Source organism: Euleptes europaea, chromosome 7 (assembly GCF_029931775.1).
Source record: "Euleptes europaea isolate rEulEur1 chromosome 7, rEulEur1.hap1, whole genome shotgun sequence".
Lineage (NCBI taxonomy): Eukaryota > Metazoa > Chordata > Lepidosauria > Squamata > Sphaerodactylidae > Euleptes > Euleptes europaea.
The window spans coordinates 29,691,180-29,711,518 of NC_079318.1; the positions used below are offsets into that span (position 1 = coordinate 29,691,180).

The window sequence follows — 20,339 nt, forward strand, 5'->3', positions numbered from 1 at the left end:
CAAGCAGCTGCACCGCACAGTCTGAGAGTGACACCCAGCAACCTTTCCGACCTGGGAAGAGATTCCAGGATGCCCCTCTCACAGTTGCCCCCTGGGAAAGACAGCCCCCCCCCCCGCCACCAGTTGACCTGCTAGTGTGTTTGGGCCTTCCTCTTCTGGTGAGACGAAGCCTCGAGGCACAGTCAGCCACCAAGAGCCGCACAGAGAACGGGAGAAATGGGATGCGACAGGCAAAGAGCTGCAAGAAGCCCCACTGATTCCTGCGCCATGCGTTCTGAGACCGAGCGCTCTTAGGCTGCAATCCTGCGCGTATCCAAGAAGCAAAAAACCCTTTAAGTCAGAGGGCTTTTCTTTAAAGTAAACATGAGGACCGTGCTGCCTTGAGCTAAACAGGGAAAGTGAGAGAAAATGTCTGAGGGTAGGAAACGACATAGCCTCGACTTCTAGGGTCTAGAAAGGCACAAGTGTGAATGGACAGAGGCAGCCCTAGCCAGTGGAAGCCAGCAGCTCCCAGCACCTGCTCACCTGCAACAAGGAAGAAGCATCCCAGGTGACCAAGCAAGGAGAATTTGGGATAAGGGAATGAGAGTGTTGTTTTCCTTGCAGCTGCTTATGGGCTAGGAACAGTTGGCAGAGGCAGGTGGGGAGCTTCAGCCTTCAATAACCAGAGACTAAGACCAGGAGCCACCCCTTCCCTGGTTTCAGCTGAACAAGCACCGGCCTTCCGCTCACATCCCCCAGGGCAGGGTCAAAAAAAACCCCCCACAGCACCAGCCCCCTGGCCCGTCCGAAGACAGGAGCAGCCCCACCTGGAGGGCTTGGGGGGGCTGCCAGGCTGCACTTGTTATCCCACCACAGAGAGAAGGGGGTCGCTGGCCTCTGTGCAAAGCAGGGGCACCCATCCGCCGCGACTTGGCGGGTCAGGGGCAGCAAGAAACCCCGGTGCCGCACGACCCCCACCACCCGGCTGAGTCCCAGACCCAGACGTGCCGAGGCAGCCCACGGAGCTCAGCCCCACCGCCACGGGCCCATGAGTAGCAGGAGGAGTCGTGCCAGCAGGAGGCCCTGCCAAAGGCAGCGCCCGCCGACCGCCCCCCCCCTCTCTCCCTGGGCCTGCAGCAACAGGAGCCGCGCGCCGTGGTAGCAGGAAGGCCTAGCTGCCCAGGCCACCCAGCACGGGCCCAGGCCCGCCTGCCATGACAGCCCCGGCCGACCGGGGGGGGCGTCGCCTGGCACATGGGCACAGTGGCTTGAACAATGCCCTGGTGGCCATGCAGCCGCCCGCCCACGCCATGCTTACCTGCTCAGGGGAGGCAGCTGCCGCTGCTGCGGGGCTGGCCCATGGCGGGTGGGCGAAGGTGGGTGGGGGCAGCGCTTTCGCTTTCACTTGCCGTGGACAGGTCGAGCGAGGCTCCGGCACCACCCCTCCGAGCCTCGCCCTGCGCTGACGCTGGTGCCACCGGGCAGCGCCTGCCGCCACCCGCCGCTGCCCACTGCTCATTGGGGGAAGGGGGACGGGGAGCACTCCGGCCCCGCAGACGACAAGGAGGAGGGCGCCGCTCTGGGCAGGCGCCACCGCCGCCACCACCGTGTCAAAATAAAAGCCCACCCCCGCCGGCTCTGGGTTCCGCTTCGGGACATAGCGCGGATGCCTCTCTCCCCTCCGCGGAAGCCGCCCAGTCTCACCCGGCACAAACGGGGAAGTGAGGGAAGATAAGGGGAAGGCTGACACCGGGGCCTGGGGGAGGCCGGGGCGGCAGGACGCAGGCTTATCCGCTCCCTCTCTCTCCTCCGCAGGACACCAGCCAGGAGGGGAAACGGGCAGAGACCCTCAGGTCGGCCACCGGGCTGGAACCGGGAGCCGCATCAGAGGCAGTGAGCAGGCGCAGGAGTGGGCAGGGCGCGGAACCCCCTCCGGCCAACTGAGCGTCGGCCTGGCGCGGCCAGGGCTTCAGTTAACACACACACACACACGTTCACTCCATAAGACGCACAGACATTTCCCCTCACGTTTGAGGAGGAAAAAAGTGCGTCTTATGGAGCGAAAAATATGGTATTTACCCGTCTATTTTGACCAGGTTCATGGCACTCCGACTGTGATCTGCTATGTGGGATACCTGTTGCATTTCCCATATGTACTTCTGACTAACCTGGTCCTTTCCAGTGCTGTTCCCATATACTACCCCTGCATGATTTGTGCATGAACCCCTGGGGAGAAGTGTTCACTGAAGATACATCCATGTAGGAGCTTCCCATAGCATGTAGTAGACTGCATGATGAAATGTCGACTAAATGGAGACCCTATTCTGTACCAAAAAGGAAGGAAGAAGAGAAAAGATTGTATTCTCTTGTAAGCTGGTTTGGGTTCCAAACCATGGATCAAAACGGCTTTATTATTATGTGGCTTGATTGAGCCTTATTGGGATATCCTCTTGGACTCACAGATAGAGGAGGATGGAATTTGTCCTTTTCTGAGGGATCCATTAGTATTTAGAGGGGGTCTCATTCCCCCTCTTTCTCACTCTCCTTCTTGCTTTGCCTTTTTGCCTCCTCCTGTAAATGTCTGTGAATGTCAGGAGTCGTGCGGTCCAGGCAGGCTCTTGACTCCTGACATGAGTTAGGCCCAGTTCTGTTCAAGAGCATCTTTCGGTTTTGTTTCCCTGAGCTGTTCAAACTGTCCCCGCTCCCTGCCTTCCCCCCCGCCCTGCTCTGACCTTGAGTCGCAAGCAGGCAACTTCAGTATTATCGCTTGCTCACTCCCTGCTTCCCACCAGGCACTGTTATCTCCCAATTCCCAGGCCTGCTTGATCTTGCACCTGGGGTTGCTTTGTGTTTAAAGTTATGCTTTGTAGTATGGATGGTCATTAGCAGCTTTGAATCTGTGGATTGCGTATGCTGTACCTGCAGCTCCTGAATAAACGTTTACCTGCTTTAGACCTGCCTGTCTGAGCGAGTGACTTTTTGGGATTGGCCGAGGTTGGCTGGAGAACCTCACAGTGGATCTCTCTGCCTTCCTATCTACCTTTTTTTCTGTTTTCTACCCTGTTAGCCTTTGCTTCCTTCCTTCCTTCCTCCCTCCCTCCCGCACCCACCTATTTCTGTTCCCCTTCCCATCTTGAGCTTTTCCTTTTGCTCTTCTGCTCCTTCTCCTTCCAGCTTTACTTTCATTACCTCCTATCCTTTACTTTTTAAAGTCTGTCTCTCTCCTCCCATTTCCACACTGACACTGAGGTATGGAATCCTTGACCATGTTGGTTATGGGTTGCCTAGCACCATCCCACACACAAATGGCTGTCAGGAACTTACAGTGTAGTCTCCTCTTTAAGAAGCAGACATTGGTACTGTGGTTCTTGCTGGGCTTCCCCCAGGTTTATAGAAAAATTCTTGTTTGGATTTTTTTTTTAATGTATACAGTATCGATCAGAATTAGATATGATGATGAAAATTATTGGTACATTCCACAGTCGAATAGCTTTTTGCAATGAGATGGCCTGTTTAAGTCAAACAAAAATGTCTGGTCCTGAATACAGTTTATTTATTTGCTTCATTTATAACCTATCCTTTCTCCCCAATGGGGACCCAAAGTGGCTTACGTTGTTCTCCTCTTCTCCATTTTATCCTCACAACAATCCAGTCAGCTAGGTTAGGGTGTGGGGTAAATGAACTGCATGAGCAGAGTAAATCAAAACTCTTCATAATGCACAAAGCTGCAAAGTAACATGATCCAGTTGATGGGAGTTCAGATACGAATACACACAATAGCATTGCACAAAAAGACTCAAAGGCTCATCTGGTGAACTGGTGATGGATAAACTTCTCCAGGGCTGACCTGGATAGAAACCAGAAAATTATGAGTGACATGGAAAACTCTAGTAATCCCTCCTCCCAGTTTGGAATTACTGCATCTTCTTCATGAGCCCCAAACCTGCTGACTTTTGTGCACTCTCCCTTTCTCTGACTTCATCAGTATTGGATGGCAGTGCTGCCACAGAGAAAAATGATGGCAAGGAGGTGTGTTTTGTTCTAACTTGCTATGATGTCTCCTCCTTAGTGCCCAGTTCCTCCTTCTCAATATATATATTTCCTTTAGGGTGCCTCAGCATTCAGTGTATCAGGGAAAATGTGGAGTTCATCTCCTCCTCTTCCTCCCAGCCACAGGGGTAGTCTGAGTGATTCTGGGGCCCTGAGCAAAATTTGAGGATGGGGCCCCAGCATCACTGAGGAGCATGCCCCCCCCCACAGCCACACAGTTCAATCCACCACATCAACAAAGGGGGGATGCGTGTTCTGGCAGCTGCCCTCAGGCTCAGTGAAACTAGAAAGGGAGACGGACTTGCTGTTTCTGCTCCCCGCCTATTTGGCTGAGGCTGCATCAGGTGTTGCTGGAGGTGGTAGAGGAAGCAGCAAAGAAGCAGAAGTGGGCTGCACATTCAGGGGGGGGGGGAATTGCTTCCTACTCCTCTCCCCAGGTCCTGATGGGTGGACTGGAAAGCAAAAAATAATTTTATTTTGTAAGCTATGGGCATGTTCTTGTAGAGGCAGCATACACATTTTAAAATAAAATAATGACCACCATCTTCTCTCAACCCCCCAAAAGAAGGGGGGAAGAAAGAGCAGTGTTACTGTGACTGCATTTTCTGCACAGCCAGCTCACTTGCCACCGTGGCGGCTGCCCAAGAAACCTCTGGAATAGGGAGTAGCCTGGGCAGGTGGTGACAGGATAGTCACCCCCCCCTCCCCAGCATGGGGGCTATGCCCTGCCACAGTGGTCCTAGCTGTAGAGACAGACAGGCCATCATGCTGCTCCCTCTTAAGCAACTGCAAAAGGTGGGTGAGTACAAGTGAGGAAGAGTCTTCCAGCTCAGAACTGGAGAAGAACCAGGGCCATACCATGCTTGGCTCTGTACTGAAAACAAGCGTTATAAGTATGACCAAGATAAGGTAAGAGGTCAGAGTACATAAAAAGTCCAATGTAGATGCAAATCATGAAGTCAAAATTGGTTGATGTGAAGAATCTTCCATTCGTATTCCTTTTGCTAACCCAGCTCTGTCCTCCTTTGTGGATGTGGTCATCTACTGCAGGGCGCATTCTTTTGGCACTTTCCGCAACCAAAATCCTAGCAGAATCTTTAGCAGGGGTCCCCAACATGGTGCTTGTGGGCGCCATGGCACCCTCCAACATCTTTTTTGATACCAAGTGTTTTTAGGAAGTGGGTGGGACCAGCTAGCACTTTTGCCCAGCGAGACTTCTGATTGACTATTGGAGATTTGATTGGCTATGCGGATTTTTAAAATGCTGCTTTGGCGGCAGCTGCCACCACAGTGCAAGGATCTACACTTTCTTACTGAGGATAAACTGTGGCAATCATTTTGTGGCTGGCTTCACCTCCTGCAGCAGCCATTTTGTGGCAGCCGTTTTATTGCGGCATCCATTGTGCTGTGTCAGAATTCCAGATGTGCTCAAAAAGGTGGTGGAGCCCTGATTTTGAGAGTACGGCTTTCACACTACTGATAAGTTGCTCAGACTGAAGGGTAAAGTAGTTTTATGACTCCACATGAAGCTGCCTTATTACTGAATCAGACCCGTGGTCCATCAAAGTCAGTATAGTCTACTCACACTGGCAACGGCTCGCCAGGGTCTCAGGCAGGGGTCTTTCACATCACCTACTGGCCTAGTCCCTTTAAGTGGAGATGCCGGGGATTGAACCTGGGACCTTCTGCATGCCAAGCAGATGCTCTAACACTGAGCCAAGCTCTTCTCCGATTCAGGCTCTGTATTATGGGACCCTTCAGACAGATGTTCCTGCAGCTATTGTTGGATCTGTTAAGATAGGGTATGCTGCTGGCCATCTTGAGGAAAGTACTGTGGTGCAGAAGAGATTGGCCCAATAGCTCTCCCTGAAAGCAGGAACTGAGCATGCATGGAGTGAGGCTCTGGAGCGGGTCACCTGGGTTCTTTTTGTGAGCCCCCGTGGCACCTAATAATAAAAGATTCCTTATGCAGTGCATACGTCTGCTCCCCTCTGTCTAACAGCTACCTTTGCAGAAAACTCCCACATGCACAGTGATGCTCAAACTCACCCTGTATTATGCAGGGGCTCCCATTTGTTCTTCAACATTGTGATTTCTGTCTCTAGACATCCCTACTACCAGCTGATCTCCTGGCAAAGACAAAAGCTGATATGAGCAGTGTTTCCCTTTCCTCTGACACCATCCAGAGCCCACAAAATATTTTCAAGTCACCAAAAGTATAGTTAAATATAGTTAAATATGTGTCCATGGTATCACTTGTGGGAGGAGGGGGAGTTTTCGAAGTAAGAGAGAGTCTGCTCTTATGTTTGTGTGAAATTTTCTGTGTAGTGCCCCGCTTATGCCTGAATTTTTGTGCCCCATATCCAACAGACAGATGACACTAGGTTTATTATGAAGCTTCATCATTTGTGCGGAGGTTGCTGTATGCAGCAAAATAGACTTTTATTTCCTGTTCATCTGTAACACATGGATATCTAGCTTCTTGTATTATCTTGAACTGCTATATTCTCTAACCACTGGTGTGACTTTTTCAGAGTTTTGCTGGTTATAATAACGTTCCTGTCACAAGCAGTCACTAATATTCACAAATATGGGATATTTACATTTGGATAGTATGTGGTATGGTGGGGAGGAACAGATATGCTTCCTAAAAATATCCCCTTAGGGACCAGATTACCTTTCCCCAGTGCCCACATGAGTAAGAAATACTCATGGACACTTCTTGCTGTTTCTCTTCGCAACATAAAGTGAATGCTAACCTTTTAATATTCCTTGATTAACATTTGGTAGGGTCATTAGTGGCTAGATAAAATTGTTTTGTAGGTCTGCTGCAGTCTGTCATTGTCCATTTCCAATGTTAATAATAGAAATATGTTGTAATTATTGCATTATCACTTGTTTTCCTCATCCTTTTCCTTCTCCATTGTCTTTTGCTTGGACTTTTCTGTGGCTGAGAGCTATGCGAGTGACAGAGTATGCGCACACCCTAATGTTTCTGTTTCCTTTTCTGGAGGTACCGTTTTCTTTTCAGAAGTATCCAAACTATTCCTCTGTGTTCAAAAAGTAGCAATTTGGGGGAACATCAGGAATCCCCCAATAGTAGCAATCCCTCTTTAAAGAATTTCCATGTCAGATCCACAAAGTGTTTTTGGAACTAGATTATAAAACTTTTATTTCACATTAGAGAATCATCATGGCTAAAGTAATGTCATGGAATGTTAATGGCTTAAATGAAAAGACAAAAAGAGGAAGGATCTTCAAATTATTACAAAAACAAAAAATATACTCTGATTTGTTTACAGGAAACTCACATCTCAAAAAAGGACAGAAAATACTTGGAAAGAAACTTATTGGGTCAAGCATTTATAGCGTTGTCTAAAACTAAAACCAAAGGAGTAGTCGTTTATGCTCATGCTAGTTTGAGCCCTGAATTGGTATATAAAGATGAAGAAGGTCGCATAATGATAATTAGGACAAAAATAATGGGTCAGAAAACATTGGTGGTGGGAATTTATGCACCTAATGAGGGGAAAGCTAAATTTTTTGAACAATTGCATGAGACTCTGCTTCAATATTCCCAAGATCAAATCTTGTTGATGGGAGATTTTAACGGAATAACTTCCCCTCTGCTGGACAAGAAAACCCAAGCCAAAAGTGAAAAAGAAGGAACCCTTCCAAAGACCTTTCTTCAGATGACAGCAGATTTGGGCCTACAGGATATTTGGAGAACAATGAATACAACAGCTAAAGAATTTACTTTTTATTCAGCAAGACATGATTCATATTCTAGGATTGATATGATTTGGGCAAGTAAATCTATTTTCACGCAATTACGTAAGATACATATTGTACCAAGAACTTTTTCTGATCATAATCCAATTATTTTTGAGTGGAATAATCGACAGGCATTAAGATAGAAATTGAATGATAAACTATTGAAAGACCAGAAACTTTTAGAGGACCTGTTCAAGTTGATTAAGGATTACTTTGAGATCAATATGAATGGAGAAACCACCTTAAATACAGTATGAGATGCTTTTAAAGCGGTATTAAGAGGATTCATGATCCAGAAAAATACGGCATGGCGGAAACAGCAATTACAGTTGACTAATACCATACTTTGGGATTTACAAAAACTTGAACTGGATTTACTTTTGGAATTACAAGACGATCAAAAAAACATTGTTTTGAAGAAAATAAATGCTCTTAAACATCAATTGAATATGGCGGTTTCTGAAGAAATGAATAAGAATTTGAAATATGCGAAACAAAGACATTTTGAACAGGCTAATAAACCTGGTAAGTTTCTGGCAACTCAACTTCGGGATTCCTTTCAAAAGCGGATTATAGCTAAGATACAATCAGTAAATGGACCGGTGTGTACCACTGCAGACATTCAAAAAGAATTTGTTTCATTTTATACTAAGTTGTATCAAAAAGATGAAATATCAATAAAAAGATGGAAAAAAATTTAAACTCTACAAATATTAAAAAATTATCATTAGCCCAACAGAGTCTTCTTGACGAGCCAATCTCCTTAGAGGAACTAGAAGATGCATTTAATAAACAAAAAAATAGATAAAACTCCAGGACCAGACGGTATAACTGCTTTACTTTACCGCACTTTTAAACCTCAATTGTTGAAACCTTTTTTGATGTTTTGTAATTCAATAATGGAGACGGGAATAGTACCAGAAACATGGTCACATGCTTTTATTTCACTAATTCACAAATCTGGAAGAGACCCTGAAAAAGTAACTAATTATAGACCTATTTCGTTACTTAATGTGGATTACAAAATCTATGCTTCAGTTGTATCATCCAGAATCAAAAAACTGATTAAGGAATTGTTACACGAGAACCAAACAGGTTTTGTCCCAGGAAGACAAATTAAGGATAATGTAAGGATACTTTTAGATGATTTGGAGTATTATGAACAGAATCCTCAACAGAAAGCGGCTTTTGTCTTCCTAGATGCGGAGAAAGCCTTTGATATGGTATCTTGGGACTATATGAAAAAGACTTTGGAAATGATGAACTCTGGAGAAAAATTTAGAAGAGCTATTGATGCCATATATACTAAACAGCAAGCGAAAATATTGGTTAATGAATCAATGTCAGGAGATTGCATAATACAAAAAGGGACGAGACAAGGATGTCCACTTTCTCCCTTGTTGTTTATTTTGGTTTTGGAGTCCCTATGTTGTATGATTCGAGAATCTAAAGATGTAAATGGACTAAAAATAAGTAAACAGGAGTATAAATTGAGGGCGTTTGCTGATGACTTACTATTGATTTTGGATGACCCTAACCGATCTGTAAGTAAATTGAAAGAGATATTGAACTCTTACAGTAGAGTTTCAGGATTTAAAATTAATCAGGAGAAAACACAGACGATTTTTAAGAATGTTTCTGGCTTAGAACAACAGCATTTTACTACCTTGACAAATTGGCAGAAAGCGGCTAAAGTGAAATACTTGGGAATATGGATTTCTACTAAAAATGGGGATATGATCTTTAACAATTATATTAAACTATGGGAAGAAATAAAGAGAGATATGATGATTTGGACTAATAAGAATTTATCTTTACTAGGACGTATCTCAACAGTACAAATGAACATATTACCAAGACTATTGTTTTTGTTTCAGAATCTTCCTATTATATCCCAAGTAAAGTATTTTGATACCTGGAAAAAGGACTTATTGAATTTTATCTGGCAAGGCAAGAAACCAAGGATTGCATATAAGTATTTGATTGGCTCAAAAGAGAGAGGTGGACTTGCATTTCCAAATTTTAAATTATATGCTGAAGCGGCTGCTTTAGTATGGCTGAAAGACTGGATGGATTTAAGAAATACTCGTTTATTGGATTTAAAAGGGTATGACAATAGAAGTGGATGGCATGGTTATTTGTGGTATAATAAAGTTAAAATGCATGCATCGTTTCAACAACATATGATTAAATAATCTCTTTACAGGATATGGACCAGATATAAACAATTGTTAGAAGTAAAAACACCATTATGGATTTCATCACAAGAGATGTTAACTTTACGCCCATTACGACCCGCCCAGTTTTTAACTTATCAGGATCTTTAGAAATGGGAAGGCACAACATGTTTACTTAAAGACTATGAAGAAGTTAAAGACTCATTATCTTGGTTCCAGTATTATCAAATACATTCGGCTTATCTACAAGATCTGAAAACAGGATTTCTTAGAACTAAATCACCTTTACAAAAACTTTTACTGGATACAAATGATCATCTTATATCCAAGATGTATAAATTACTGCTGGAACTTTATTGTGAATGAGAAAGGATAAAACCCACTATGATTAGTTGGGCGCAAATGCTGGGACAATATATAATCTTGCAGAAATGGGAAAGGTTATGGACAAAAGATCTGAAACTTATATCCTCGCAATTATTAAAGGAAAATGTATATAAAATGATGTACAAATGGTATTTAACACCGAAGAAATTAGCAAAATCATCTCCTTTAATGTCACCAAACTGTTGGAAATGTAATAAAGGCATAGGATCCTTTTATCATGTTTTGTGGGCCTGTGAAAAAGCTAAGAAGTTTTGGGAGATGATATATAACGAAATACGGAGGATTTTACAACAAAATATTTCTAAAACACCTGAAATGATGCTATTAAGTATGATTCCAGACATTGTTTTTACTCACCGAACTTTTTTGATATATGCCACTACTGCTGCACGTGTTATATATGCAGCTAAATGGAAGACTAACGAGTTGCCGACAAAAAATGACTGGATAAATAAGATGTTAGAATTGACAGAGATGGCAAAACTTACAGCTTTGATAAATCAGACTGATAATGCACAATTTTGGGGGGAATGGGAGGCGTGGAGAATTTATTGTGAAAATTATTTTTCAATGAGATCGTTTAAAGGATACTCTTTGTTTTAATCTCTATTATAGATTTGGTAGAGTGATTATATCAAGTTTCAATATTATTATCTATAGTTAAGATAAGATAATTATACATTAATTACTATATTTTAGGGATTAAAATGTGTAATCAAAAGTACATACAATTTATTATTGGATGGGAGAGAAGTAGGGGAAAGTCATTATATTTTTTTAATCATTACTTTTTTCCCCTCCTGTATTAAATGAAGAAAATAATAAAAAAATTATTTAAAAAAAAAAGATCCACAAAGTGTTTTTGAACTGAGTCAGGATTTTTGGTGGCTTTTTGACTTCCAGACTACATCTTGCTGTTTACAGTTTGAATACAATTTTGAGATCTGTAGAGTTGGTTTGCCAACTTTCTGTGTCCCGGGAATGTTGGCCTGTCTGTCTGTCATGGAACCCTGTAGATTACAGAGGATTCTGGGATGACTCTAGGGCGCATACTCATTTCACAAGGAACACAGGCATGCCTGCTTGGTCTCATCATCACATTGTGTGAACTGGGAGTGCACTTCCGAACACATCCATCAGTCTACTGTGGTGAAGATCAGTAATGGTAGGCAGGTTGTCTTTCAGTAGTGTTACATTTGCTTAGCTTGTTTCCTCGCTCATTTGCTTAGCTTGTTTCCTCATTCATTGCTGCGTTGATGAATTAATGAGAATGGCGGAGCACTTTTGGTTGTAGAGAAAGACGCATTTTTTGGACCTTGGGGCCACTCGAGGGAAAAGTTACAATTCAGAAAGCACGCCGCCCTTGGAAAGCAGAACAGCCCTAGCAGTGGCTTTCTGGTGCAGGGACTTGAGCTGGACTCTTTGTCGTTAGGGAACCAAGGTTACAATGTGACAGTTGTCACATTTTGATTGCCTGTGTGTGGAGCAGGATGGATTGTTTGATATTAGTTACCAGTATCATTGTGTTTGTATTCCCCCCCTTTCTCTTAGAGGGAATGTTTGGTTCTATATCTGTGACCTTGATGCCTTCGGATCTGCACCTCTGAAATCTCCCTGTACTTTTTGCTTCTGTAGGATAACCAGTTAGTGTGACTTTCCACTGGTTGTTTTGTTTAAAAAAAAAAAAAAGCATTATCAAAATGTGGCTACCTTTATTTTACTCTTTTTTTTTTAAATGGTTGGGCTTAATTTTTTCCTTTTTTTGTTGTTGTTGCTGTTCACCACTTCCTACTCAAAATATCCAAACACAATTTATAAATGAGTGAAAATATTTCTTTGGCATGCTGAACCTGAATATTGGCACCGGTGTAAGTGCAGTTGGACCCAACCTCGTATGCCATTTATTTTGCTTCTGTTAATTCTATATACTTTTAACATCTCCACATCCTGCCTGAGCCTTTAATTTTTTTTAATTCTTTTTTGGTAGGTTGGAAAAAGAGAACATTCAGCACAGCTTTAGCAATGAGGCGAAGACCCGAGCCCTCCAGGCCCAGCAGAGAGAGCAGGAGCTGACACAGAAGATGCAGCAAATGGAGGCCCAGCATGATAAAACTGGTAGGTGGTAGGGAAAGATTAGAGGCTGGGCACTCGCTCACATGCCCGGCCCACGCCTTACTGTGAAATGACATCAGGAACACCTGTAACCTTTGGCTGGCCGAAGGGAGCAGATGCTAACTACACCGGAGATTCCGAATTACATATTAGTTAGCGTTTAAAAGAGAAAATGGAGAGTATTGCCCACTGTCTGTTGATTTCAGAGTGCTGCTCTCACATCTGTTGCACCATCTGGATTATGAGTTTATTTACCTGTGTTCAAGAAACGTAAAGCTGAGAGGGACCACAACAAAGTAGAAAAACAAAGGACTTGTTTTTGGCTGGATTTTCAGGCACACATGTTATATAAAGAAAATAGCATCAGAAGCTCTGCAGGAAATGCTCTGAGCTTACAGTTAAAGTCTCCTGAATAGCATTGAACAGTTCCCACAGTACACACATTATAGCTACTCTAAAAGCTTAATGAGTTTGCTTCAGAATCCAAACTGGAGAAAAGCTTTAGCCATTAATCGGTACTTAATTCACTGTCGCAGCTGGATGTAATTCACTGGCTCCAAATTAATATGTTCCTTTATTTAACTTTTTCAGCCTCACACATTTCTAGAATTTGTGTATTCTGTCCTGCTCAAATCTAGATGGATGTTTTATCTTTTGTAGTTACGAGAACCAGAAATGTGCAGTTTAAATTGATAAATATGGCAGCAGCTGGCAGCTTGATTGGAACTTGATATGTTTCAAATATTCTGGCTCAACTGACCTGCCATTCTTTACCTTTTGTAGTGTGAAAATAAAATGGACTTACAGCATTGTTGTCAATCGGAGTATGATGTTTGTTTTATGTTTATCAGGGGTTAATCCATTGCTTTTTGGGTTCACATCAGAAATATACCATGAGCTGTAGATCTGTAGTAACTGTGCATATGTAAAGTGAGTAGCGTTATTAACAGAAAAAATGCACACACCGTATATTTTCAAAACCAGATGTGTCTTAAACTGTTGGCAGTCCTTCAGTTAAATATGCTTGCATACTGCAAATATTGCTGATTACACGAGGAATGCAGGGAATCGTTTACAGCATTTTATTTGCTTATTTTAACCCCATCCTCTAAGTATGTATATGGGTTATACAAATATTTACCCTTTGCATTCCTTTAAAGGAAGAGGAAACAAAACAAATGGCTTTATCTAAACATCATATAAATACCCCCATGTACAAATGCTTTTGGAGATCCACCCACTGAGATGTGACAAGTGTGACTGAAGGCCAGTTGACTTAAAAGCCTGAATATAAGGGCTATAAATTCAGAAGGAAAGAGAAGAAATATTTAGAATTGTACATTTTCCCCAATGTGTGCGTATAATATGTAGTGCTGTATGGGCATAAGTCCTGCTTGCACAAAAAGAAGTAGATGGCTTCTTTGAGCAAAGTGAACTTGTGCAGACATTATATAAATCCCCAGTTTACTTTAACATTTTTATGTATGGTGGGGAAGTTTACAGTCAGACTTGAGTAGTGGGTTGTAGTGAATTCCTGTATGTGTGGGTGCTCAATGTAGATCTTCTGCATGGAGAAAGGGCTTCTACCTTTCCTGCAGTGCTATTTTCCTAACTTGAAATGGGCTGGGGGTAGCATTATTTGGCCCATTGTGGGCACGTCTTCCCTGGCCTACCCATGGATTTCCCCGATGGTCAAATAGTGTACTGTATGAATCAGCCTGTGGGATACCAATATGGCTCATGGTGGACTATCATAACATGCAAACGTATTCTCATCTTATTTTGCTAGTTATCGTTAATTAATACATACTACTTTCATTTGTTCTCTTAGCCAGTGTTCTACTTGCTTGAACAACACAACATGTGAAGTAAAAATTCATAGTATTCATCCATAGCAACACAGATATAGGTTGTTTGTTTTGTTGATTGCTGTCAAGTCAAACCAGACTCACGGCAACCCCTGGTGGGGTTTTCAAAGCAAGAGACTTTCAGAGGTGGTTTGCCATTTCCTGCCTCCACGTCACCACCCTGGCATTCCTTGGAGGTCTCCCATCCAAATACTTGCCAAGGGTGACCCTGCTTAGCTTCTGTGATCTGGCGAGATCAGGCTAGCCTGGGCTATCCAGGTCAGGGCATATGAGGCTTTCTTGCTGAAATGGGTTATACTTTTCTTCTTGTCGTTTCACCATTTAGCACAGTCGCAGGGTTCTGTTCTGTCAGCCATGCTCACTGATTGAGATTGTCTGGAGCTTTGGGTTTGGGTGTCATCAATATGCAGATGACACCCAGCTCTGTATTTCATCATCTAAGTCTCCAAATTTGTCGGTCGCTGTTTGTCCAGATTTGTCAGTCTCGGTTTTGAATCAGTGCTTAGGTCAGGTGGCTAAGGCAGAACAGGCTGAAGCTGAATCCAGATAAGTGGCAGGTAATTTTGGCTGGGAAAGCTGATCTTCTATGTATTGCCCCACTTTTCCAGATAGTGTTATCCCAAACTGGACCCAGAGAAGAGGAAACTAGCTTTAAAAGGGTTCCAAAAAGGAATAACTCAAGATTTTTCAGTATGTGTATACCAGAGTGGATCTCAGTACGGGTACCCCAAAATAAAATTATGAAGAAAGAGAGTGAGTCAAATCTGCATACTCACAAAGAGCCTGATTTAGGCAACAGGATAAACATACTTTAATTAAGTTGAAGTGAGCTAGATCTTAATGAACACTGGAAATGTGGGTGAATGCAAGATGAAATTCAACAAGGACAAGTGCAAAGTTGCATCTTGGTAACAAAAATGTGAAACACACATACTGGATGGGGGATAAATTTCTGGGTAGCAGTGTGTGTGAACAAGATCTTGGGGTATGAACAGACTATAAGCTAAACATAAGCAACCAGTTTGATGCAGCTGCAAAAACGGCTAATGCAGTCATGGGGTGTATCAACAGAGGCATCACATCCAAATTGCAAGATGTCATAGTCCCACTGAACACTGCATTGGTCAGGCTGCACCTGTAGTACTGTGTGCAGTTCTCAAAGCTTCACTTCAAAAAGTATGTAGGCAGAATGGAGCGGGTACAGAGGAGAGTGATGAGGATGATCAGAGCCCTGGAGACCAAGCCTGACAAGGGAAGTCTGAGGGACTTGGGAATGTTCAGTCTGGAGGAGAGGAGGTTGAAGGGGGGCATGATTGCTCTCTTTAAGTATTTGAAAGGCTGTCACAGAGGAGGGCAGAGAGCTGTTCCTGTTGGCAGCAGAGGATAGGACTTGCAGCAATGGGTTTACATTACAGGCAGAAAGGTACCATCTGGATATTGGAGGGGGATTTACAGCGAGAGTAGTTCAACAGTGAAATCAGCTGCCTAGGAGGGTGGTGAGCTCCCCCTCACTGGCAGGGGGTTGGACTAGATGGCCCCTTCCAACTCTGTGATTCTAGGTGAGGTAACCTGGTTAACATACTGCAATTAGGCATGAGTGGGCTAGATCTTCAAAGACCCCAAAGTCTGGGTGAGGCCACGTATCTCCTGAAACTGCATGGAGGGCAAATTAATGACTTGAGTGTCTCTTTTGATTGAGTAAAAAAAAGGGAAGAAGAGGAACTCTCAGTTGGTTAATGAAATAACAACATCCTTGGGCTGGGAAGACACCTCTGGGGTATGTCAGGATATTGAGGGATATTTCCAGTGTTGAAAACCCTTTTGTTATTGAGAAGGATATGCTACTGAGCTGGGTGTGTGTGTGTGCACTTTTTCTGCTTTCCTGGCAGTAATGCCCTTTCTCTCAATTCTTGGGAATTTCCAATGTCATGGCTCAGCCAAGGTGTCTTATGGAGACTCCAAGTTTCAAATCCCCTGGCACTTAGGCTGTAACAGGGGGTGCCTATTAAAGCAAAATAAGTCCAAAATAAGAGGGGAACCTTACCTGCCAAGGAGTCTCAGCTGGAGGAGGGGGCAGGGTCCTCACAATGGAGTAGAGCTGGCTTTTCCAGCACAGGTTAAAATCTTGGGGGTGCTCATGGAACCACCCTTGCTGTTAGAAAAGCAGGTTGGCCCAGTGGCCAGGTGCGCCTTCTATCACTCCATCTAGTTTGTCAACTCTCTTGTTTCTTAGGCTCAGCCGGTCTGGCCAGGCTGATCTGTGCTTTTATAGCCTCACAGATGGGCTGCTGTAACGCACAGTGTGTTGGTCTACTCTTGAAGACAGCCTGGACACTACAGGTGATCCAGAATGTGACTGCCCAGTTGTTGCCAGGGACTAGCCAATGAAATGTATCCTGCCCATCTTGAAACAGCTACATTGGCTGCCAGTTTGTTTTTGAGTTCCATTCAAGATGCTGGTTATGACCTTTAAAACCCTTCATGACCTGGGACCCACATATCTGAAGGACTGTCTCCCTCTGTATGTTCCTGTGCTATAGCTATGGTCAATGCTACCTGGTGGCTGTTCCTCCACTCAGGATGACCTGCCTGGTCTTGACCAGAGCCTGGACCTTTTCTATCGTGGCTCCCACTCTGTGGAGTGGGCTCCCTGAAGTGGTGAGGGGAGCCCCCTAACTGGAGATCTTTAGGAGACATAAAATTATCTTAGTGAGGCCCACATTTCTTGTATCATTTTAAAATTTGAAATGTGGGGTGCGCTGGGTTTGTTGCCATTATATCCTCTAGCTTACCTAGTGAAGTAGGATGGCTTCTGTCCCAAGTATGGTAGTGTGGGTGTCAACTAATGTGGCTGTGCTTATCTCTTCTTTACCCACCTTCCATTGCCCTGGAATGGCTTAAGATGAACTAGAAATTGTTAATTTCTTATGACAAGCACTGATTGTTATTAGTTATTCAGGTCTAATGGAGTCGCCAGTTACACTACACCGCAGCAGTAAACAGAGTTTTACACATGATCTGGTCCTGCTCATGAACATTCATCAGGATGGGGCAGCACCTTGTTTTATTGTCTTTGCCCTATGAGCTGGAAAAAGTACAGAAGTGGACAACCGAGATGATTAGGGGGTTGGAGCACCTTTCCTCTGAGGAAAGGCTGAAGAGTCTTGGACTTCTCCATTTAGAAAAGAGACGACTGAGGGGGAATATGAGGTTTATCAAATTGTGCACGAGGTGGAGAGAGTTGACAAAGAGAACCTTTTCTTCCTCTCCCAAAATACTAGAACTTGAGGGCATCCAATGAAGCTGATGTGCAGTCGATTCAGGACAGACAAAAGGAAAGACTTCTTTACACTGGAATTCGCTGCCAGAGGATGTAATCATGGCCACCGGCACAGACTGCTTTACAAGGAGATTAGGTAGATTCATGGAGGAGAGGTCTATCAGTGGCTACTGGCCAAGGTGTCAGTCAGCCTCTGAATGCCAGTGCCAGGAGGCAACATCAGGGAAGTCCTCAGCCTCTATGCCCTGTTGCTGGCCCTCCAGAGGAACTGATTGTGAGGCAGGATGCTGGGCTAGATGGACCAGTAGTCCGATCCAGCAGGGCTCTTCTTATGTTCTTATGTCGCATCATTTACTGGCCTTTCTTTTGTTGCTGGCTGAGTATTGAATGGGCAGTGATCTCAATTTCAAACAGCATTGCATTTGAATTATGCAGCACTGACATCTATCCTAGCAGATCCATCTTTTTTAAAAACGAATGTAATTATTTGCTTTATGACTCCATTTTATGTAAGCATGCTAAGGGAAAAGGGACTATTTGTGGCATCTCTGCTTTGCATACAACATTTCTGTCTATAAGCAGCTGTGGCTTGGCACGGACACTTAGAACAAGTTGTCAATTACTTTTTCCATCCCTTATCTGTAAGATCTCACTTAATTTGCTTGCACTGGGAAATGGTACTCTGTGTCCACTGATACGTCTAATAAGAATAACAAGAATGGAGAAGTAAGGCTTATTGTCCAGAAAGACCTCATCTCAATTGAAATTATATTAAATTGGCTCAAAGATAAAGGGAGTGGAATTGTATCTGCTATTTCATTGAACACGCTGTAGATCACACATAGTGTTCTGTGTGAAAAATATATAATGATAATGGTGCATCATGTACTTGCTCTCGATTTCTGTTCCTAAGTTAGCGAGTGGAAAGTTACAGTTGGTTAATGCTGGAAGTTAAAGGTTATAGGTATAGTTTTGAGAAGCTCTGGGCACTGGTACATTCATTGGAAAATTACAGTGTTTATCTGTGTATATGATAAATTTCATATTGATACTAAAGTATATGTTATCCCCCACTTCTCAAAAAAAAGGCATGCTATTCCTATTGCCGTTTCATATCTCATACAGTATGTTGGATTTGGCCACTGTGTGTAGCCTTCATTTCCCAGGGCTTGCTATGTTTTCCGGTACATTGGAGATGGCAAGTATTAACCGTGAGCACATGAGAAGAAGGGTCAAGTGGAAATCTCAATTCTATCAAGCAAAAACAGGGGTAGTTGCATTTTTCTGTTTGCCTACTATTTTTTTTTTTACACCAGCACTTTGCCGCAGAGATTTCTGTCCATTCTCCTTAGCTGATGTTTTGGTTATTTTCAGTATTTTCTGTGATATCCCCACTGTACAAACCTTCCTCATGGGATACCTCCAGCCTATTTCGTGCAGAAGCGATTTTTTATAACATCAGATGGCAGCACATGAGAAAGAATGTTGTCCCAAGGCCAGACATTTAAAATACGAGTATATACTAGATTAGCTAGTGGCTGAGTAGCTATGGGAGAGACTCTGTGGTCAAGAACCATAAAGCAAGAATTTAAGAAACAATAATATGAAGTTGCATCCAAAACTTGTTCTCTTCTGGTGGGGAAGGATGATTTTTTTTTAGTCGATTCCCCTCTTGCATTCCAGATCTGTGTTATGTTAGCGTCACTGAAACTGTTGGATACTACTTACTTCTTTAAAAACTAAATAAGCTGACTTTTGAAACAGAAAATTGTCTGTCTAACCCCCCCTCCCTCACAAATCATTGGGGAATAAGCAAATTTAGGCAACAGATAACAGAAGGTTTTTTTTAATAGAATTAATAAAAATAATATTAGAGAATTGATGCAGGAAATAATGATAATAATAGAAAAGAGAATTAATAAGATAAGTATGATGATGAAGAAAGTCCGTGCGCTTGTAAAAAGAAATGAATGTAGTTTGATTTACCTTTCCCCCTTTCCCCATTTTTCTGTTCCCTGAAATAATAAAAATATTATAAAAAAAAACAATTCCTCCTGTTTTACCCATGTTAACAACCCCATGAGCCAGCGTGGTGTAGTGGTTAAGAGTGGTGGACTCTGATCTGGAGAACTGGGTTTGATTCCCCACTCCTCCACATGAGCAGCGGAGGCTAATCTGGTGAACTGGATTTGTTTCCCCACTCTTACACATGAAGCCAGCTGTGTGTCCTTGGGCTAGTCACAGTTCTCAGAACTCTCTCAGCCCCACCTACCTCACGGGGTGTCTGTTGTGGGGAGGGGAAGGGAAGGTGATTGTAAGCCAGTTTGATTCTGCCTTAAGTGGTAGAGAAAGTCGTCATATAAAAACCAACTCTTCTTCATCATCTTAATCATTATCAAACTGAAAGATGATGACTGGCCCAAGCTGATCTTCATGGTTTGTCAGGGATTTGAAACTGTGTTTCAACAGCCCTAGTCTGAAATTGTAACCACTATACCCTCTTTCTGTCTTCGGTGGGATGCAGTAGCATAAACACATGTGCTGAACAGCTGCTGATCAGATACATGTAGAACTACAAAGCTGACTGTCAGTGTACTGTCAACTAAAACATATTTAGGACTGCTGAAGGCATGACAGAATTCCTCCATGGAAAGCACTTGGGTGTATGGATGATCTACATGATGTTTCCTGAACAGACGTTCAGCCCAT

General features: G+C 43.3%; 1 protein-coding gene across 1 annotated transcript in view; it reads left to right on the plus strand.

The window, feature by feature from the left end:
* Positions 1–20,339, plus strand: part of SDCCAG8 (SHH signaling and ciliogenesis regulator SDCCAG8) — a 123,360-nt gene that overhangs the window by 53,693 nt on the left and 49,328 nt on the right. The window contains exon 13 of the mRNA XM_056853342.1: positions 12,358–12,485. Within this exon, the coding sequence (XP_056709320.1) occupies positions 12,358–12,485 (128 nt within the window). The remainder of the gene's footprint in view (positions 1–12,357; positions 12,486–20,339) is intronic.